Source organism: Ictidomys tridecemlineatus, chromosome 5 (assembly GCF_052094955.1).
Source record: "Ictidomys tridecemlineatus isolate mIctTri1 chromosome 5, mIctTri1.hap1, whole genome shotgun sequence".
Lineage (NCBI taxonomy): Eukaryota > Metazoa > Chordata > Mammalia > Rodentia > Sciuridae > Ictidomys > Ictidomys tridecemlineatus.
The window spans coordinates 48,452,354-48,473,164 of NC_135481.1; the positions used below are offsets into that span (position 1 = coordinate 48,452,354).

General features: G+C 36.5%; 2 protein-coding genes across 2 annotated transcripts; both read left to right on the top strand.

Annotated features, from left to right (window-relative positions):
- The first annotated feature begins 300 nt into the window (after window positions 1-300).
- Window positions 301-1,227, top strand: LOC101958558 (olfactory receptor 4N4C). Its single transcript, XM_005341394.2, has one exon. It carries the CDS (start codon window positions 301-303, stop codon window positions 1,225-1,227), a length of 927 nt encoding a protein of 308 aa, XP_005341451.2.
- Window positions 1,228-11,888: 10,661 nt separating this feature from the next.
- LOC101958268 (olfactory receptor 4N2) lies at window positions 11,889-12,812 on the top strand. The gene has a single exon (XM_005341393.4). The coding sequence runs from the start codon at window positions 11,889-11,891 to the stop codon at window positions 12,810-12,812; it is 924 nt and encodes a 307-aa protein (XP_005341450.2).
- The last annotated feature ends 7,999 nt before the right edge of the window (window positions 12,813-20,811 follow it).

Below are 20,811 nucleotides of genomic sequence, written 5' to 3' on the forward strand. Positions count from 1 at the left end.
AAATCAGTAACATGATTTTGGGTTTGTTACCCAAAGCAGTGGTATCCTGGAGTCTCCTATGAGAGATCCATTGAATAGAAGCACAGGACTGAAGCAGATGATAGGGTAGGGCTTCAGGGCCAAGGTGTTGTCAGTTATGAAATATGGCTGCATTAAGGGTAGAAGAGATGTCTTAGGTTATACAGAGAGGTGGTTTATATAGATGTGGAAAATCCTACCTTTAGTTGAGGAAGAGTTATAATCTAGATTGAAAATATGGAGAATATCTCTCTATTCCCTGATGTTCTACAGGGAGAGAAGATGGAGATGGAAAATGGAACAGTGGTGACTGAATTCATCCTCCTTGGTCTGACCCAGTCTCAAGAGATTCAGCTTTTGGTCTTTGTACTGATCTTAATTTTCTACCTCATCATCCTCCCTGGAAACTTCCTCATCATCCTCACCATCAGGTCAGACCCTGGGCTCTCAGCCCCCCTCTACTTCTTCCTGGGCAACTTGGCCTTCCTGGATGCCTCCTATTCCTTCATTGTGGTTCCCAGGATGCTGGTGGACTTCCTCTCTGAGAAGAAGGTGATCTCCTACAGAGGCTGCATCACCCAGCTCTTCTTCTTGCACTTCCTTGGAGGTGGAGAGGGGCTGCTCCTGGTTGTCATGGCCTTTGACCGCTACATCGCCATCTGCCGGCCTTTGCACTACTCAACTGTCATGAGCCCTAGAGCCTGCTATGTGATGCTGCTGGCTCTGTGGCTGGGAGGCTTTATCCACTCCATTATCCAGGTGGCTCTCATCCTCCGCCTGCCCTTCTGTGGCCCAAATCAGCTGGACAACTTCTTCTGTGATGTGCCACAGGTCATCAAGCTGGCCTGCACTGACACCTTTGTGGTGGAGCTCCTGATGGTCTTCAACAGTGGCCTAATGACCCTGTTGTGCTTTCTGGGCCTTCTGGCCTCCTATGGCATCATCCTCTGTCACGTTCATAGATCAGCTTCTGAGGGGAAGAGCAAGGCCATGTCCACTTGCACCACTCATGTCATTATTATACTTCTTATGTTTGGGCCTGCAATCTTCATCTACACTCGGCCGTTCAGAGCCTTACCCGCTGACAAAGTGGTTTCTTTCTTCCACACAGTCATCTTTCCAGTGATGAATCCCATGATTTATACCCTTCGAAACCAGGAAGTAAAAATTTCCATGAAAAAATTATTGGTTCGACATGTAATTTGTTAATAGATTTTTTAATAAGAAATCAAGCTGGGGAATTCTGGCCAGAATTCATGTTTATTTAACAAATATTGTTTTTCATTGGGTACCTCTCATTTCTCAGATACTATTGTAGGCAATGGGGCTCAGAGTTATGTATAATGATGGAATAAACTTGAAATATTTAAAGGATATAAAATAAATCCCTGGGGCATTAAAGTGCAAAGAGTAAGTGTGAGAAATATAGGTGCAATTCATATGACTTTAAGGGTCAACTCACTGAAATCTCTTAGCTGAGATAAAAGATTTCTAATATTTTAATTGTATGAGTCCATTTTAACATTTCAAGCAAGAAAATCTACAAAAGTTTTGTCTGTCAATTAGAAAAATATCATCAAGCATATAGGAAGAGGTTAATACATTGTAATGTATGTAGTATCAGGAGCCTGATATCAGAGGGATCCATCTTTTCAAAGTTCATGGTTGTTGGTGCTCTTCACATCATCTGGAATAAAAATCTAGGAATTATTTTGGACTTTTTTTTCCTCTTCTGTCCATTACTGGATGTGATAGCCAAGTTCTTTTACTTCTTTATGACACCTTTCCTATTTTCATTGATTTTACTCTAATCTGATGCCCTTCTCTCCATTTAGACCATGACAGAAATCTCTTAATTTCAGATTTTTTTTTGCATTTCATTCTACCAAAAAATGAATCTTTTCTAAGTCATTTTTAAAATAAGTCACTCCCCTGCTCTCGAACCTGCAGATTTTCCTCCTTGATGTAATATAAAAGCCAGACACCTACCCTGGTACTTAAGTGACATTATTATCTATTATTAGTTTTCAACTTAATCACCACCACTGCTGTCTAAGCAAAGTTCTTCTTTGTAACTAATCTAGGCTCCTGTTATCCCCAGATACATAATATATTTGCTTGTTGGCATACCTTGATTCTTCCCTCTGATGAACACATTTTACTCACATCTCCATCACCTTAGTTTCCCTTTTCCAAGACTTTTTCTATCTTTCTGGACCAAGATTAAGTGACATTTCTACAACCCATCAACTCCACATAGGCACCTATGAAATGTGATCTTATCCTCTTATTCTTCCATTTCTCAAACTACCTAGAAAGATAAGAAGGATAAAGAAATTCTTATAATGGGATAGGCTGAACAATTAGGGTCTCATGTGTGAGGCACGAGGACCATACTGAGAACTGAGGATATTTGAAGAAGTCCTTCCTCAATCCTGCCAAACAGAACTGATCCTTTTCTTCATTTGGTTGCATGCCCCCTAGGAAGCAATGCTCTATATGTAGTGTGCTTGTGGTCTGATTGTCACTATTAGATTCCTCTAAGTCAGGAACACATCTTAGAACCCGTCTTACTGCCTTGTCCGTAGGTGCTCTACCAGTATTTATTGCAAAAAGAAAATAAATCAGAATTTCACTTTTCACTTGTGCAGTACCACTTCAATTTCCTTGTAAAAACTGTAGAGCACATTCAATAATCCTTCATCTCAAAAAGACACCTGACTGCCAATGACTTGTTGTACCACCTTTCTATATGTATCTTCTGCTAGGAAATTTGTATCTGTCACACAGTTTTCTATTCTGTCACTTTTTCAGTAATATCTAAATGTCTTCCCCAGCTCTGGCTTACATAAGAACACAAACATTTTTTCTTTAAATATTCTAAACCAACATTTGTCCAGCTAGTTACTACCTCTCCCATTCACTTGGTTGTACTTTATTACTGCTGACTGGCTGGGCGGAAGGTTTCATTGACTCTGTCCCCTTACTCTTCTAGAATAACTTTGTCACCTCTATAATCCATTAGGGTCCATTTCTGGAAAAACACCTGCTTTTTGTTCAGGAACAAGACCTCATTTCTCTCTTATGGTACAGCAGAGCTGGTATTCATAGTAAACAAATATTTATGATAAAACACCTACTTTCCTCTCCAAAAATTAGCCCAAAGAAAGAGCATAGCCCTGAAAGATTATGGCTATGAACTGTTTCTAGTGAAGATGAATTTCTGTATATCTTAATATTTGTTTCTTGGATCAAAATGTTGATTTTTGGTAAAGAAAACTAATTTTAATTATGAAGTTAAACATTATGAAAATATCCAGTTTTTTTTGAAAGCTTGGGTCTCTCCAAAGAGAGATAATAATGACAATAGTATTAGTGGTGCTGAGAAAAATATGGCATATTATTGAATGGAATGGATGAACCTGAATAAAATGCTGTAAATGGTGTATTCAAAGGCAAAACAAAACTAAATGTTATGCTAATTAAAAATCCTGAACTAAAAGAATATTATTCTGACTTATATGAAGTTAAGGTCATGTAGATTGGTGTTATAGCTCAGTGTTAGAGCACTTGCCAACTCATGTGAGGCACTGGGTTTGATCCTCACACCACATAAAAGTAAATAAATAAAATAAAGGTATTGTGTTTATCTACAACTAAAAAATGTTTAAAAAAGATCATGCAACACTAATCTGTGGTGATGTGTAACAGAGCAATGGTTACATCTCTTGGAGTGTATTCATGGAAAATGGGCATGTAGAAAATTTTTGAATGATGAAAACCTTCTCCATAGTCCTTCAGGTTTTAATTATACAAATGTGTTAAAAGTCTACCAAGTTTTGGTGAGGGTATGAGCAAAAAGGAATCCATCTCCAATTTTAGAGGGAATGTAAATTGGTACAGATTTTATGGAAAACTATAAAAGGTATTCAAAACTGAAAATAGAACTACTAAAAGATCCATTGATTTCACTTCTAGGTATATAAGAAAATAAAATCAGTATTTTTAAATATATCTGCATTATTGTGTTTATTACAACATTATTCACAATAGCCAAGATATGAAAACAAACAGCTTTTCAACTTGATTTTACTAATTTGAAATCCCACCAATTATAATATATGAGTGTACATTTTCCTCCACATCCTTGTCAGCATTTATTACAACTAGTATTCTTGATAATTGCTATTCTAACCAGAATTGGATGAAATCTCAAAATAGTATTTTTTAAAATTTGTTCTAATTAATTATACATGACAGTAGAATGCATTTTGACACATCATACTTAAATGGAGTATAACTTCTCATTCTTCTGGTTATACGTGATATATAATCACAGTGGTCATGTCGTAATGTTTGATTCATTCTATTATCCTTCCTACCTCATACCCCCTACCCTCCCTTCACTCACCTCTGCCTAATGCAAAGTATCTTTATTTTTCCCTAGCCCCTTCCCTTATTGTGAATTAGCATCCACATATCAGAGAAAACATTTGGCTTTTGATTTTTTAGGATTGGCTTATTTCACTTAGCATGATGTTCTCCAGCTCTGTCCATTTACCAACAAATGCCATAATTTTATTCTTCTTTAAGCCTGGGAATATTTCATTGCTTAGTTCCTGATTGCTTGATTTTTTTCATATATTTATTGATCATTTCTATTTCTTTTTTTGAGAAATGTCTGTTTAGTTCTCTTACCCATTTATTGGTTAAGTATTTGTGTGTGTGTTTGTGTGTGTGTGTGTGTGTGTTGTTTTGGTGTTAAGTGTTGAGTTCTTTATATATTCTGGGTATTAATCCCCTGTAAACTCTCTCTTTATGCTCTTAAGAATTTCCTTTGCTGCACTGGAACTTTTCAATTTGATGCCACTTCACTTATTGATTCTTGGTTTTATTTCTTGAGCATTAGGGGCCTTGCTAAGGAATTTGGTAACAGTATTAATACATTGGAGTGTTGAGCCTTGTTTTCTTCTAGAAGTTGCATTTTCTGATCTAATTCCTAGGTCTTTGATCTACTTTGATTTGACTTTTGTGCAGAGTGGGAGATCTAGATATAGTTTCATTCTTCTGCATATAAATATGAGTTTTCCAAGCATCATTTGTTAAAAAGGTGATTTTTCTCCAGCATATGATGTTTTTAGCACCTTTGTCAAATATTAGATAACTGTATCCATGTGAGGTTGTCTCTTTGTCTTCTGGTCTATTCCATTATTCTTCATGTGTATTTTAATGATAAAATCATATTGGTTTTGTTACTATGGCCCTGTAGCATAATTTAAGATCAGGTGGAAGGTTTGTCATACCTCGAACATTGGTCTTCTTGCTCAGTATTGCTTTTGGATATTCTGGGTATTTATTTTTCCAAATGAATTTTAGGACTGTTTTCTACAGTTTGGTGAAGAATGTCATTGGTATTTTGATGGAGGCTGCACTACATCTGTATAACCCTTTGTGATATGGCCATTGTGACAATATTAATTCTGCCTACCTACGAACATGGGAGATCTTTCTATCTTCTAAGGTCTTTTTGAATATCTTTCTTCAGGGTTCTGTAGTTTTTATTGTCGAGGTATTTCACTTCCTTGGTTAGATTTATTTTCAAATATCCTATTTTATTTTATTTTTTGAGGTTATTATAAATGGGATAGTTTTCCTGTTTTTTTTTTCAACAGGAAAATTTGTGAATTAGCATCCACATATCATGCTAATATGTTATTGGAGTATTGTGGAAAAGCTCTCGATATTAGAACCAGCAAGTGGGTGAGTTTTACTAGAAGAATAGCCAGTTGGAAATAAATCAAATGGCACAAAATAAAAACTATCTGTCTATAATAACACTGAATGTAAATGATTTAAACTCTCCAATCAAATGACATAGATTGGCAAAATAGATTAAATAACAAGACTCAACTATATGTTGTTTACAAGAGACTCAATTTATAGGCAAAGTCATCTACAGGCTGATGAAAGAATGGAAAAGATACACCATAGAAATGGAGACAAAAAGCAAGTAGGAGTGGCTGTTCTCATAGCTCACAAAGTATTCCTTGAGCCAAAATTACACAGAAGAGATGAAGAAGGTCACTTTATACTTGTTAAGGGAATCATCCAATAAGAAGATATGATGGTTATAAATATTTATAGTCTTAAAGTTTGTGTACCGATATACACAAATTATACTCAATATAAAGAATCAAATAGACACCAATATGATAATACAGTGTGATTTCAATCTACCTCTCTTACCTTTAGAGAGATCATTCAGAAATAAACTAAGTACAGACTCTTCAGAATTAAATACAATTAGTCAAATGAACCTAAAAGACATCTATAGAATATTTCATTAACAACTGAATTCATTTTTTTCTTAACTTAATATACAACCTTCTCTAAAATAGACCACAAAGCTAGTCTTAACAAATACAAAATATAGGAATAATTCCTTGTATCCTATTAGATCATAATGGATTGAAGTTAGAAATCAGTAACTAAATAAAAAACAGAAATACCTTTAACACCTGGAGATTAAAAAATACACTTTTGAATGAGGAGTAGGCCATAGAAGAAATAAAAAGAATTTCTTAGAAACAAATGAGACTAAAGATAGAGCATATAAAATTCTCTGGGATAGTTTAAGTGCAGTTATAAGAGGAAAGTTTATGGAGCATTTAATGCCTACATTTAAGAAAAATTGAAAGAGTCCAAATAAATACTCTGATCTTACACCTCAAGGTTCTAGAAAAGACAGGAAAAACTTATTCCAAAATCAGTAGAAGACAGAAAATAATTAATATCAGCACACAAGTTAATGAAATTGAGAATTAAAAAAATACAAAAGATCAATGCCACACAACATTGGTTCTTTGAAAAAGAACACAATATTAATGAACCTTCTAGTCATACTAACAAAAAGAGAGAGAAGCCCAAATCATTTTTTATAATTGTGTGATTATATTTTCATTTATGTCTCTGCTAATCTGACTTTTCTTCTTTCTCATGGTCTGTTTTTGAACATTATAACTTTTTTCCTTTCTTCTTTATCTCTCTTTTTACTTCTTGCCCTATGTTTCTCAACTAAAAATGAATTAGAATGCTGTTTGTGTGTTATTTTTTATTTTACAAAAGTATGTTTATTACTTCATTGTAAAGTGATTCTAAACTCAATTTTCCCAATAAAGCAGAGCAAATAAAAATAAAACCAAAGCCATATACAGTGGTACATGTCTATAATCACAGCAGCTTGGGAGGCTAAGGCAGGAGGATTGCAAGTTCAAAGCCAGCCTCAGCAACTTAGGCTCTAAGCAACTTAGTGAGTCCCTATCTCAACATAAAAAATAAAAAATAAAAAAAGGGCTGTGACATGGCTTGGGGGTTAAGCACCGTTGGGCTCAATATCCAGTAACAAATACATACATACATAAATAAATAATAAATAGAACTGGAAAAGATTTTAAAAAGTTAAGCCATATTGAATTTTTGTGACCTTCAATTAATTTTTTATTAATAATTTTAATGAAAAAATAAATAGCCTTAATTATTATTCTAGTTAAGCAGAGAAAAGTTGAAAAAAACTATCATTACAGAGATCAAGATACATCTTATATGTCCTGTTTAGGATGTGACCTTCCCCTGAGGAACTGGCCAATTTTACAAAGAAATTGTTTTCTCTAAGAAGAATTATACCTTGAAAACTTCATAAGCTTTTATAGCTGTCTATTTTCTTATCTCCAGCAATATACTAAACCTGAGAAAGGCACTTATCTTGGGTGCAAAATTTAAAGAGATGCTTTAAGACTAAATAATAGAGATATACAACATTTTAATCAATACTTTGAAAAAGCAAAACTATTTTCTAAAGGTATGATAAACAAAATAATAAATTTTAAACAAAGGCAGGATCAGTCACTGCCATGCTGAGCTATATTGGAAAACTGAGGCAACAGGAAAAATTAATAATACTGATTGTTTTATTGAAAATTTTGGTAGTCTATTCTTATTTTCTCTCTCATGTTTGATTTCTTGATAGATATTAATAGTCTATCATTTATTTAGTTATTTTCTCATTTTGAATTTTTTATTACATGTAAACTAATTGCTTTCAACCTATTCACTTCTGAACTAATAAATATACCTTCCAATTGGATTCTGCCTCAAACAATGATAGGATTCTGTTTTTAGAATTCACAACTAACTCAGCATAAACATTTTAAAAATATTTAGCCCTTTCAAAGTTCTGGTATTTTCCTTTGCTTAATTTATATATATTTTAATAATACAGTCTAACAACTCCCTTTGGATGTATTCAGTGTGCAGAGGTAGTCTGAAATCCCAAAAGGACTTTCTTACATACAACACAGAAAATATTTTAAAATCTAATGGTCCCTATGTGACAAGGATGTATGAATAAGGACAAGAATGGTCAGTGCATTCTTAGTAGGTGGAAGCTGGATATTTTTCTGAAAGTAACTTAACATTTCTGCATGCCCAAATTTCTGGGAAATCTTTATCTTTGCAAGAAGCAGAAAGAAGAGACAATAGAAAAATATTGCAACTATTCTACTGGTTGATTTGCTGTTTTAAAATGCAATGGTCTAGAGGTCAGATTTTCAGTAGAAATAGACAAAGACTCAGGTCTAAATTCAGTAGTGTGGCACTACCTTCTCCTTCACTAGATCTCCAATTGTTTTTGATGATGCTTAGAATTACTTTAATGGTGGATTAAAATATTTAGCTCTGGCATAACTAAATCAAATTACTCATAGTCTTGACCTCTAGTATTAAGGATCATCAAACAAATGACTGAGAATCGTTCTGTATAATGTACAGAGGAAAAGAAAAGAATATGCACAAAGGGTAGGCTGAGGGCTTCAGAAGAAATCTTAACTGATTTTTGCAGAAGATAGACCCTTGACCTCTTTATATCTACACTTAGTAGGTATGAGAATTTCCTCTGATGTCTGTGGTTCTATCACTCACTGTAGGGCTTTGACAATTAGATAGTTCTGGAGCTTAGAAAAGCTTATGCAAACTACTGGATGCCTTGGCAATTCCACATAAATATTGTACTGATTCTTCAAAACTTCTATTAATTTCTCAGATTTACATAGCTACTATCATTCCAGGGTTTAGCCAAAGGCACTGGCATAGAACCTAGTGGCATAGTGTCCACTTCATAGAGCTACCTCCTAACATCTAAATATGTTCAGGATTAAGGTTCAAGGATACTTCAAGGAGTTACATACTAATATTATTATAGTCTCATTTGATTTTCATTATTACCCTCGTCAGATTGCAAGAGTCAAAACATTATCATATTTTACAGAAGAAAACGTGAGCTTCTGAAGGCTAAATGACTTTCCTAGGATCACACAGTAAGTGAATTGCAGAGCCAAGACATGAGAGTCAGATAAATGTTTATAAAACCAGGGATCTTTCTACTTTATTTCATTGCATTAAAATGTTGACATTCAAAAGAAATTTACAGGTCATTTACTCTGGTCATTCCATTTTATTGGAGGGATATTTTTGTGAATATTTATATGCTTGTTAGTATTCCTAAGTTTAGCGTCATCATTAGTATGAATTAGATATTTGATCATGTTTTTCAGCTTGATCTACACTTATTAAATAACATGAAAACTGTAACATGTATAAAAGAAGAATCAAAGAGAAAATGAGGAGGAAGCAGAGAAAAGGCAATAAATTAACCAGGATGAAAAATCATAATCAAATTCAGAAAACTAAAGTAAGGAACTTGATGATGAAGAGGGAGAGAAAGAAAGGAGAGAGCATAAAGAAGGCACAGGGAAATGTTTAAAAAGAGAAAGAGGCAAGAAAGTCTCTTAGCCCTCTGAACACAGGACACAGGAATAGGTCTGACTGTTGCGAGGGCACCAAGAACGCTTGAGTTGCCCCTGTCATCTCTAGCAGGCTAAAAAAATATTATTTTAATGTTTTTAAAAATATGAAACCTAAGATGCCACTAGATAGATATTGCTGCTTTTTCCCTGTATCTTTCCTCAGCCTTCTTTCCCTTATCCTTCCCTCTTTCTTTATTTCCTTTCAAGTACTGCCCCAATAGCACTTTCTATCAAAAATTACCTCTTCTTTTTGCACCCTATGTGCTACAGTATTTGTGTTTTTTTAGTTAAGTAGTTCGAGGAATATTCTTATACTTGACTTATTTTGGGATAGGTCAGCAATTTTCAAAATTGAAAAAAAATTATAATAAAAATATTTTTGAGCAAGTACCTTAAATGTATGCATATTTATTTATAAAGTATATATGCCATTGCACTAATATATAAGTGTTAAACAGAATTTTAAAAATTATTCAGTGCAATTATATAGTTATATGTATATGTATATGTATATTCATCTACATTTTATAACTTACAATGGTATACATGCATGAAATGTATAAATATTACTACTCTGTTTCCATTCTTCATGGATCATCATGTGCACCTTCTGAAATAAGCATATCCCACTAAACAGACTATTTTAAACCTGAATTTTTCCTACAATGCATAGTATCCTTTTCACTTATACAAGGTTGAAATTCCAATTCTAAATCCAGTAGAAGGGTGAATTTAGACAAGCAATATTACTTTCAATTATTAAAGTATGTGCAATAGAGCATCTACTGATTAAATCTGTAATTAAATTTTTCTTTGTTTAAACTCAACAGTATATACTTGTATTCTTCTCCTACTTGCCAATCAGCAAAAACAAAACTCATCCTAAATTTGGTAACAATCAGAGAAGCTTTTGTTTTCTTATCTTCGGAGTGGACTGCAGTATCTTTATCATTACTTCTAGTTTTTCTACACTATGATTTTCAATTTTGAGAAAATTATATAATTATTAATAAACTTAGTACTAAGTAGAGATAAGGAAGTGAGTTATGGGCATATAAGTACTTGAGAATCAAATAGTGCTAATTAAACTGCATGAATAGGTGTGGAGTGGCTGCAGGAATGGTGTTCAACCATACTTATAGTGGGGGGAATCCCTCTGAGTTAGGTGAAAAGTAGAGTCATTATTGTCTGGGATCATGATGAACACTTTGGAGTCAGAGCTCACCAGGATATCAGACAAGAAGGGATAAAAGAAAATACAATTAATAAGAAAATGCAGGGGCTGGGGATGTGGCTCAAGCGGTAGCACGCTCGCCTGGCATGCGTGCGGCCTGGGTTCGATCCTCAGCACCACATACCAACAAGGATGTTGTGTCCGCCGAGAACTAAAAAAAAAATAAATATTAAAAAAAAATTCTCTCTCTCTATCACTCTCTCTCCTCTCTCACTCTCTCTTAAAAAAAAAAAGAAAGAAAATGCAGAGGGCAAGCAAGAGAGTTACCAGCTAGGAAGTGGGAATTCCAGATACTCAAGAAAGGAAATGTCTAGTAAAATTTGGAGTTGTGAAGATGAGAAAAGAAAGATCTAATAATCACCTTTCCCACCCCAAATTAAACCTCAAGCACATATATCTACAAAACCTCACAGGTCATGATAATGGAAGTTATGTTGTGTCTCAGTTGTGAAATTTTACATCCAACTTTGGAAGGTAGAAATTCCAAAGCTGATAATGCCAGACTTCTAAAGTGGAGAAGAGTCTGTAGAAGCACTTGTCTGAACGGGAATAAGACTATGTCATAGGGAACAGTATTTTATTTCTGCTTTCCATTTTAAACTCAGAGAAAAGAAGGGGAATAAAAATTAGCCAGGACAGTGGACAGAGTTGGGAAGTGTTGTTTTTACCTTAAGAAGGGATATGTTAAAAAATTTTTAGCTGCAGAAAAGGTAGCATGTAGATAGAATATATAGTAATAGCAAACTTTGCTCCCTGATATACTGTAGGCCAGGGGGATGGAGAACAAGAACGGCACAGTGGTGACTGAATTCATCCTCCTTGGTCTGACCCAGTCTCGAGAGATTCAGCTTCTGGTCTTTGTCTTAGTTTTAATTTTCTACCTCATTATCCTCCCTGGAAACTTCCTCATCATCCTCACCATCAGGTCAGACCCTGGGCTCTCAGCCCCCCTCTACTTCTTCCTGGGCAACTTGGCCTTCCTGGATGCCTCCTACTCCTTCATTGTGGCTCCCAGGATGCTGGTGGACTTCCTCTCTGAGAAGAAGGTGATCTCCTACAGAGGCTGCATCACCCAGCTCTTCTTCTTGCACTTCCTTGGAGGTGGAGAGGGGCTGCTCCTGGTTGTCATGGCCTTTGACCGCTACATCGCCATCTGCCGGCCTTTGCACTACTCAACTGTCATGAGCCCTAGAGCCTGCTATGTGATGCTGCTGGCTCTGTGGCTGGGAGGCTTTATCCACTCCATTATCCAGGTGGCTCTCATCCTCCGCCTGCCCTTCTGTGGCCCAAACCAGCTGGACAACTTCTTCTGTGATGTGCCACAGGTCATCAAGCTGGCCTGCACTGACACCTTTGTGGTGGAGCTCCTGATGGTCTTCAACAGTGGCCTAATGACCTTGTTGTGCTTCCTGGGCCTTCTGGCCTCCTATGCCGTCATCCTCTGCAGAGTACATGGGTCTTCCTCTGAGGGGAAGAGCAAGGCCATGTCCACGTGCACCACACACATCATTGTTATATTCCTCATGTTTGGGCCTGGCATCTTCATCTATACTCGCCCGTTCAGAGCTTTCTCGGCTGACAAGGTGGTTTCTCTCTTTCATACAGTCATTTTTCCATTGTTGAATCCTGTAATTTATACTCTTCGTAACCAAGAAGTGAAGGCTTCCATGAAGAAGCTGTTTCATCAGCACATACCCTAAAAAAGGGGGAAAAAGAATTAAAAAATCAGGGCTGTGGGTTGGGATCTGAAATTTATGTATTCATTTCTAAAAGATTGCATTTATTGAGTACCCTGAATTAGTCAGAATCCTATTCTAGGCACTGAAGAGTTATTAATGAGACAGATAGTCATTGATGTATTGGAGATACTCAAGTGGGAACAGATAGTTATTAATGTAAAAAATAAACACCATGGTTTCAGGAGGCAATATCATTCTGAAAATAACCAAAAGGAAAAGTGAAGTAATAGATTGTGACTCTGAATTGTGGGCAGTCAATTTATTTGTTTTTATTGCCAAACAAGCACTTCTTGAGGAAATGACATTTTGAGTGATATCTAGATAAACTGAGAGTTGATCAAGCCAACATCTGGGATACAAATCAGATAAGGGTTATAGGTGGTACAAAAGCCTAAAGATGATAATACATCTGGTCTATTTGAGTACTACAGCAAAGTCCAAGTTGTCTAGAATATAGTAAGTGAATGTGAAAAATGATTAGAATTGGAATTGGAGATACTGGTAGTATCTAAAACATATGGTCCACAAAGTGAATATGAAAAATTTTATTGTAATTGCAATAAGAAGTCATTTTAAGTCTTTAAGCAACATAATGATTCCTCTACCACAGATTTATAAATAACTTAGAGGCTGTAAACTCAAGATTCTGCACAGTTATTACAGAGTTGAAAAATATTATTAAGAGAAAAATATTTCATTTTCTTTTTTTCTAGAGCTTCATGATTACCCCTTGCATATTGTTATGATTTCTAGATATATGTTTGACTTACCTCCAATTGCTTTCCTTGAATATAATAGAGATAGTTCCCTGGTAGACCAATCAGAATTCTGGGTCAGGTTACAAAAAAACATGCCAGTTATTTTTAAACAAAATGTCATTTAATGTAGAGAATTAGGTGCTGACAAAATAGTGGAAAGTCTGGAAGAACAGACTATTGTCTGGGCATCCAGAGACGACTCTTGGAACAATTCTGTATTGTTACAGGAGTGGTCCTTCCTACAATTTTAGCCATTTTCTGCTTGAAAAAATAATCAAGACTTCACCTGGCATCAAGGTGATCCAGAATCACTGTGTACCTGTCAAATCTCCTCTAGTCAAACAGCAGCCTCTCCACTACCACCTCTCTAGTTAACTTAATCCAAATTCAAATCTTGAATGAGTCTGCTGAACTTCCAGCATTTAAAACATTTCTGGAATCCCCAATACAAGGGAGTCTAGGACTAATTTTTAAAATATTTTATTTTAATAATAATTAAAGAATCCAATATTTGTGAATAATACATGCATGATATAAATATCAAAAGCATAGAAGAAATGACCTCAGTTCTTAAGTAAACTCCACTCCTGCTAAATCTCACTTTTAGTTTATCTCCTGTCTCACTGAGAAAAGGGGAAGAGAATCCTTCCATGTCCTACCACACCAGCTATCTGAACACTTGCTTGTGATCAGTTTCCTTTAGTCTCTGCTGATACTGGGTGACCTGATGTTGCCCTATAAGGTCAAACTGTACCTATGCACTGGATTCTGTCCCCTCCTTATGCAAGGCAATAACTGTGTAGCTCTCCTTTTTCTTTCCTATACCCCAAAAGGTTTTTTCTCCCTCCTCATATAACAATGTTTCCTTCATCCTACCTAAGAACTATTTGTCATGGTTCTGTTACTTGCTTTTTCTTCTTCCCTTTACAATAAATCTCCTCAAGTGTGGTTTACATTTCTTTTTAAGTTAATAGACTTTTTTCAGACTAGTTTTAGCTTTATAGAAAGTTGAGCAGAAAAAAATACAGCATTATTATATGTCCTCTTCTCTCACCTCAAACTAATTTCTTTTATTGTAAACATCTTGCATTAGTGCAGTATATTTATTATAATTAATGAATATTGAACATTATTATTAAAGTCCATAACTTATTTTAGGATTCATGCTTTGTTTCATAAAGTTTTATGGACTTTAATAAATACTTGCTATCTATTTTGACAAATGTTTTTCATCATTACAATATACTACAGAATAACTTGATTGGCCTAAAAATCCTTTGTATGCCATCTATTTATCTGCTCCCTCCCTGCCCCCAACTTAGCCTTAGCAATCGCTGGTTTTTTGGTTGTCTCTGTAGTTTTGCATTTTCTAGAATGCCATGTAGTTGGGAATTATATAGAATGTAGCTTTTTAGACTGGTGTTAATACTTCTGCTTCCAATTTATTTCCCTTCCAATTCACCCAATCATGCCAGTTAAACTGTTCCTGTGATTATGAATAATGCTCAGTGGTCCTTACTCGGTTCTTACCATCTTTGACCTCTGAGCAGTGTTTGACATGGTAAATCACTCTCTCCCCAGGACCTCCACTTTTCTAAACTCTTTTTTTACCTGACCGGCTGTCCTGCTGTCCTCTTGTTCCTCCATGAGAGTTTCTTCTTAGCTACCCAACTGCCTTGGTAGAATTTCATCTACATGTGAATGGCCTCTAGACTCAGTACTTCCTGTGAACTGTCAGCTCCTGTACTCAGAAGTGTATGCCACAGCTATGGATCCATTTTGATGTCTTCATATCCCCTCAAGTGTAGCATCCCAGGCTGACCCCTGATCTCCAGCCCCTCTATTCTCCATTATACCACCTAATTTTGGTCCATTGCAATTCTGTCTTTCCAGTCTCTGGTCCCAAATCCAGGATTCATAATATTTTGATCATACCACGTTCCACGTGAGATCTTCCCTGACGACCTTATTGACATTTGCTATGTACTTCCACATACTTCACATCCCCCTTTGTCCACAGCACTTATCATCATTTAGCATAGCACATATTTCACATACTCATTTAATGTCTGTCTTTACATCATGTTATGTAACCTCCATAAAAGGCAGAGACTCATTTTTTTTTCTACAGCTTGACACAACGTGTTCAGTATTTATTAAATAAATGAATAAAAGAATAGTATGAAAAATTTCTCCAATTCCACCACTTAGAAATATCTAACATTAAAATTTTTATAAAAGAGCAAGGTGACTATAGTTTACATACAATAGCCTATTATGCATTTATTAATAACTAGAAGAAAGGAGTCTGAAGTTTTGAAACAAAGTAATGGTAGGAGATGGAAATATTAATCACCCTGATTTGATCAAGACACATGGTATACATGTATACATGTACACGTCATATATGTGTAATGAAATATTACACTATACTTCAAAACTCATATAGTTAATTTTCATACAAGTTTTTACTTTTAAAAATTTGTGTTCATTTTATCCATTTGACTTGTAGCACTTATAGACATATGAAGAAAATTAACTCTCCTAGTCATGCTTCTTTTTTAGTTTAATTTAATAATTAAATTAAATTTATTTTTTTTTGAGTACCAGGGATTGAACCCAGGGGTGCTTAACCTCTGAGTCATACCCTCAACCCATTTTTATTTTTATTTTGAGACATGGTCTTACTAAGTTCCTTAGGGCCTCACCAAGTTGCTGAGGCTGACTTTGAACCTGTGATCCTCCTGCCTTAGCCTCCCAAGTCACGGTGTCCCAGCACCCAGCAAGTTTTAAACAATTCTTAAAACTAGTAGTTTTGCTTCTGATCATGGTGAAATAACAAGAATTGAATTTGCCTTCCTGCCTGAAACAGCATCAACAACAAAAAAGGAATGAACAGAATCTGGCACAATAGATATCAAGAGGTGCCAAACTTTCCCCCGCCATGCTCCATGGCCGGCTCCGCTCTGAGGTCTAACCCAGGGGCGCTCAGTGTCTCCTTGTACTGGAACACAACCCTCGGTGTGCGCACACCTCTTCGAGAGGCTGAGAAGATGGCGGTGGGAAGTGAGTAAGTCGCTCCGTGGTCCACGCTGCCGCCCCCGCAGCATATGTTGCTGCATCTTAAAAGAAGAAGTAAAGGATCATTAAAGGAGATCTGTCGATAAAGACTCAGCACCGTGTCAAGAAAGGGGCCTAGGTGGAATGAATCCGCCAAGACTCCAGCCAAGGTGGAGAGAGTCCATCACGACTTCAGCGCGAGCAGTAAGGCTGCAGCCCCTGAGCTGCCCGGCTCCCTTGGCCCCTTCTCCTTCTCCTCTCCGCCTTTTCGCTTTGCTTCTCCCCCGCCGTCTCTCCTCCCATGCTCACTCCCTAAATCTAGATCTCAATTTCTTTCCCCCACCCCGCCCGCTCTCTCGGGTGCCCAGTACCCGGCCCGCGCGGGCCCCGAGGCGCTGCCTCCCCTCCCCCAGCCCGCACCCCCTCCCCGGGGGTCCCGAAGGCCACAGCTGGGCCGCTGCCACTGCCGCCCCGCTTCCCGCGGAGCACCTTAGAGCAGACTCTTCACCACACAAGTGAGCTGCTGAGTAAAATGGAACAGCTGATAAGATGAGTGACAATTTAAAATCTAAATGATCCAACATGGCGACGGACGCAGAGAGATCAAGTCTCTAACCCCTTCAGCTGCACGGGCATAGGGAGAAGTAAACTGTCAAAATACTGTTCGATCAGGACCACTAGGCACTGTTGAGCTGAAGGAGATCCCGGGCAAATAGTCTGCCCTTCTCAGAACACACCGAGCCCGGAATGGCTGCATTCTAGTTCAGGTTCGCCTGCTTCTCGTGACTCAGCACTAATGATCCCGCTGAAATAACTAGTCGGCCCACCTGAACTCACAGAGGTAAAAGCCAACTGAGCCCGATAGCCAGTCCCAGGGAATCAGGAGTGATGTGGAACTAGCGGCGCAGAACTCCCGGCTATCGCTCCCACCAGTGCTGACAACAAAGGTCCCTTGCACCAGCTACCAGGGGAGTTACTACCTGAGGGCAAACAAATTCACTGGGGGTCCTCAGCCCCAAGCCCACAAACTTAGGGTCTGAGGGAGGCAAACAGAAAGGGTGTGCCCAGGCATCCATGATAACAGGGCTCCCAGGAGCAGCAGACCCGGCGTGTAGCCAGTATTGTGGTGAGCGTCACAGGTGAGCGGGGCCTGGCTTGAGGAACCACAAGAGAAGGCTCTAGGCACTCAGGATTGGAGACCCGCACAGTCTGGGAAGAAGAGCTGAGGCACAGTGATTGGTTCCCACCTATCAAGAAGAAAAGCCTGGCCCAGTGGGCATAGCTCCACCTACTGGAAGAGAAGTTAATCGAGCTCTATGACTGCATTTATTATTATTTTTTTTTTTTAGTGATTATTATTAGTATTTTTTAAATTATTTTTTTATTTTCACTTTTTGTTGTTGATGTTGTTGTTCTTTAACTTTCTTATTAATGGTTTCAATTTTTTAATTCTTTTTATTCTATTATTAATACTATTATTTTTTAAACTTTAATTTCCATTTTTTTATTATCATTATAATTTTTTTTGGTTTTAAATTTTTATTTTTTCGTTTTTTCTTTCTTTCTTTTCACTTTTTTTCTTTTGTCTTTCATTTCTTTTCAATTTTCTTATTCCCCCTTTCTTGAATTCTACCTGCCTACACTCATTCTCTTTAGTGACTTCTTCCCTTCCCTTCTAATTCTCTCCTCCCAAGCATCAAATAAATTTATAAGAGTAAACAGTAACTCAGCAGTCAAACAGAACAAGAAGTAACATGAGCATAAAAAAGCAAGGAAGAAAAGTAGTACAAACAATGAAGGACAGCCTAAATAGTCAGGAGGATCTAGAGTCATCAGAAAAATGGCCATATAAAGATCTCAAGGAACACCTTAGACAGATGGAAAGGAATCTTAAAGATCACATTGAAAATGAATTACATAAACAGATAAAAGAAGAAGTTAAGCAACTTTATCAGGAGATAGAGATTATAAAAAAATCAAACAATAATTCTAGGAAGGAAGGAAATGATAAACCAAATTAAAAACTCAATTGAGAGTATCACTAACAGAGTGGAGCAAGTAGAAGCCAGAACGTCAGATAATGAAGACAAAATATATCATCTTGAAAAGAGTCTAGCCAACTCAGATAGGCTGGTAAAAAATCACGAGAAAAACATCCAAGAGATTTGGGATAACATAAGAAAACCAAACCTACGAGTCATCGGGATAGAAGAAGGCACAGAGATTCATACCAAGGGAATGAGTAACCTGCTGAATGAAATAATTACAGAAAACTTTCCAGAAATAAAAAAGGAAACAGATATACAAATTGTAGATGCATACAGGACACCGAGCACACAAAATCACAGTAGACCAACGCCAAGAGACATTGTTATGAAGATATCCAATATACAGAACAAAGAGAAAATATTAAAAGCTACAAGAGAAAAGAGGCAGATTACATTTAGGGGTAAACCAATAAGGTTAACAACGGTTTTTTATCATAGATGCTGAAAGCGAGAAGATCCTGGAACAACGTATTTCAAACACTGAAAGACAATGGATGCCAACCAAGAATTCTGTATCCAGAAAAATTAAGCTTCAGGTACGACAACGAAAAAAAATCTTTCATGATAAACAAAAGTTAAAAGAATTTGTAGCCAGAAAACTAGCATTGCAAAGCGTCTTGAGCAAAACATTACACTAGGAAGAAATGAAAAACAATAACCAAAACCATCAGTGGGAAGTGCCTCGGTAAAGACAGAGGACAGGGGGAAAGCTAATCATGGAGAAACAAACTAAATTAGAAAAAAAAGAGATAAATAATCAAACATGGCAGGAAGTACAAACCATGTATCAATAGTAACTCTAAATGTTAATGGCTTAAACTCTCCAATAAAGTGACATAGGCTGGTAACATGGATTAAAAAAGAAAATCCAACAATATGCTGCCTCCAGGAGACACATCTGATTGGAAAAGACATACACAGGCTCAAGGTAAAAGGTTGGGAAAAAATATACCACGCACACGGTCCTCGTAAGCAAGCAGGGGTGGCCATTCTCATATAGAATAAAATCGACATCAAGACTAAGTTAATCAAAAGGGATAAGGAAGGACATTATATACTGTTAAAAGGAACCATTCACCAACAAGACATAACAATTATCAATATTTATGCACCAAATAATGGCTCTGCGACGTTCATAAAACAAACTCTCCTCAAGTTCAAGAATCAAATAGACCACAACACAAAAATCATGGGTGACTTCAACACACTTCTCTCACCATTGGACAGATCCTCCAAACAAAAGTTGAATAAAGAAACTATTGACCTCAATATCACAATCAATAACCTAGACTTAACTGACATATATAGAATATATCAACCATCATCAAGTGGATATACTTTTTCTCAGCAGCACATGGATCCTTCTCAAAAATAGACCATATATTATGCCATAGGGCAACCCTCAGTAAATATAAAGGGGTGAAGATAATACCATGCATTTTATCAGATCATAATGGAATGAAACTGGAAATCAATGATAAAAGAAGGAAGGAAAAATACTACATCACATGGACAATGAACAATACGTTACTGAATGATCAATGGGTTACAGAAGACATAAAGGAGGAAACCAAAAAATTCTTAGAGATAAATGAAAATACAGACACAACATATCGGAATCTATGGGACACAATGAAAGCAGTTTTAAGAGGGAAATTCATCGCCTGGAGGTCATTCCTCAAAAAAAGGAAAAACCAACAAATAAATGAGCTCACACTTCATCTCAAAGCCCTAGAAAAGGAAGAGCAAAACAACAGCAAATGTAACAGAAGGTAAGAAATAATTAAAATCAGAACGGAAATCAACGAAATTGAAACAAAAGAAACTATTGAAAAAATTAACAAAACTAAAAGTTGGTTCTTTGAAAAAATAAATAAGATCGACAAAAACTTAGCCATGTTAACGAAGAGAAGAAGAGAGAGAACTCAAATTACTAACATACGAGATGAAAAAGGTAATATCACAATAGATGCTACAGAAATACAGAAGACAATTAGAAATTATTTTGAAAACCTATATTCCAATAAAATAGGAGATAGTGAAGACATTGATAAATTTCTTAGATCATATGATTTGCCCAGACTAAGTCAGGAG

What these genes read in the sequence shown, in the direction of transcription:
- LOC101958558 (XM_005341394.2), top strand. Translation starts at nt 301, where the DNA reads ATGGAGATGGAAAATGGAACAGTGGTGACTGAATTCATCCTCCTTGGT.
- LOC101958268 (XM_005341393.4), top strand. Translation starts at nt 11,889, where the DNA reads ATGGAGAACAAGAACGGCACAGTGGTGACTGAATTCATCCTCCTTGGT.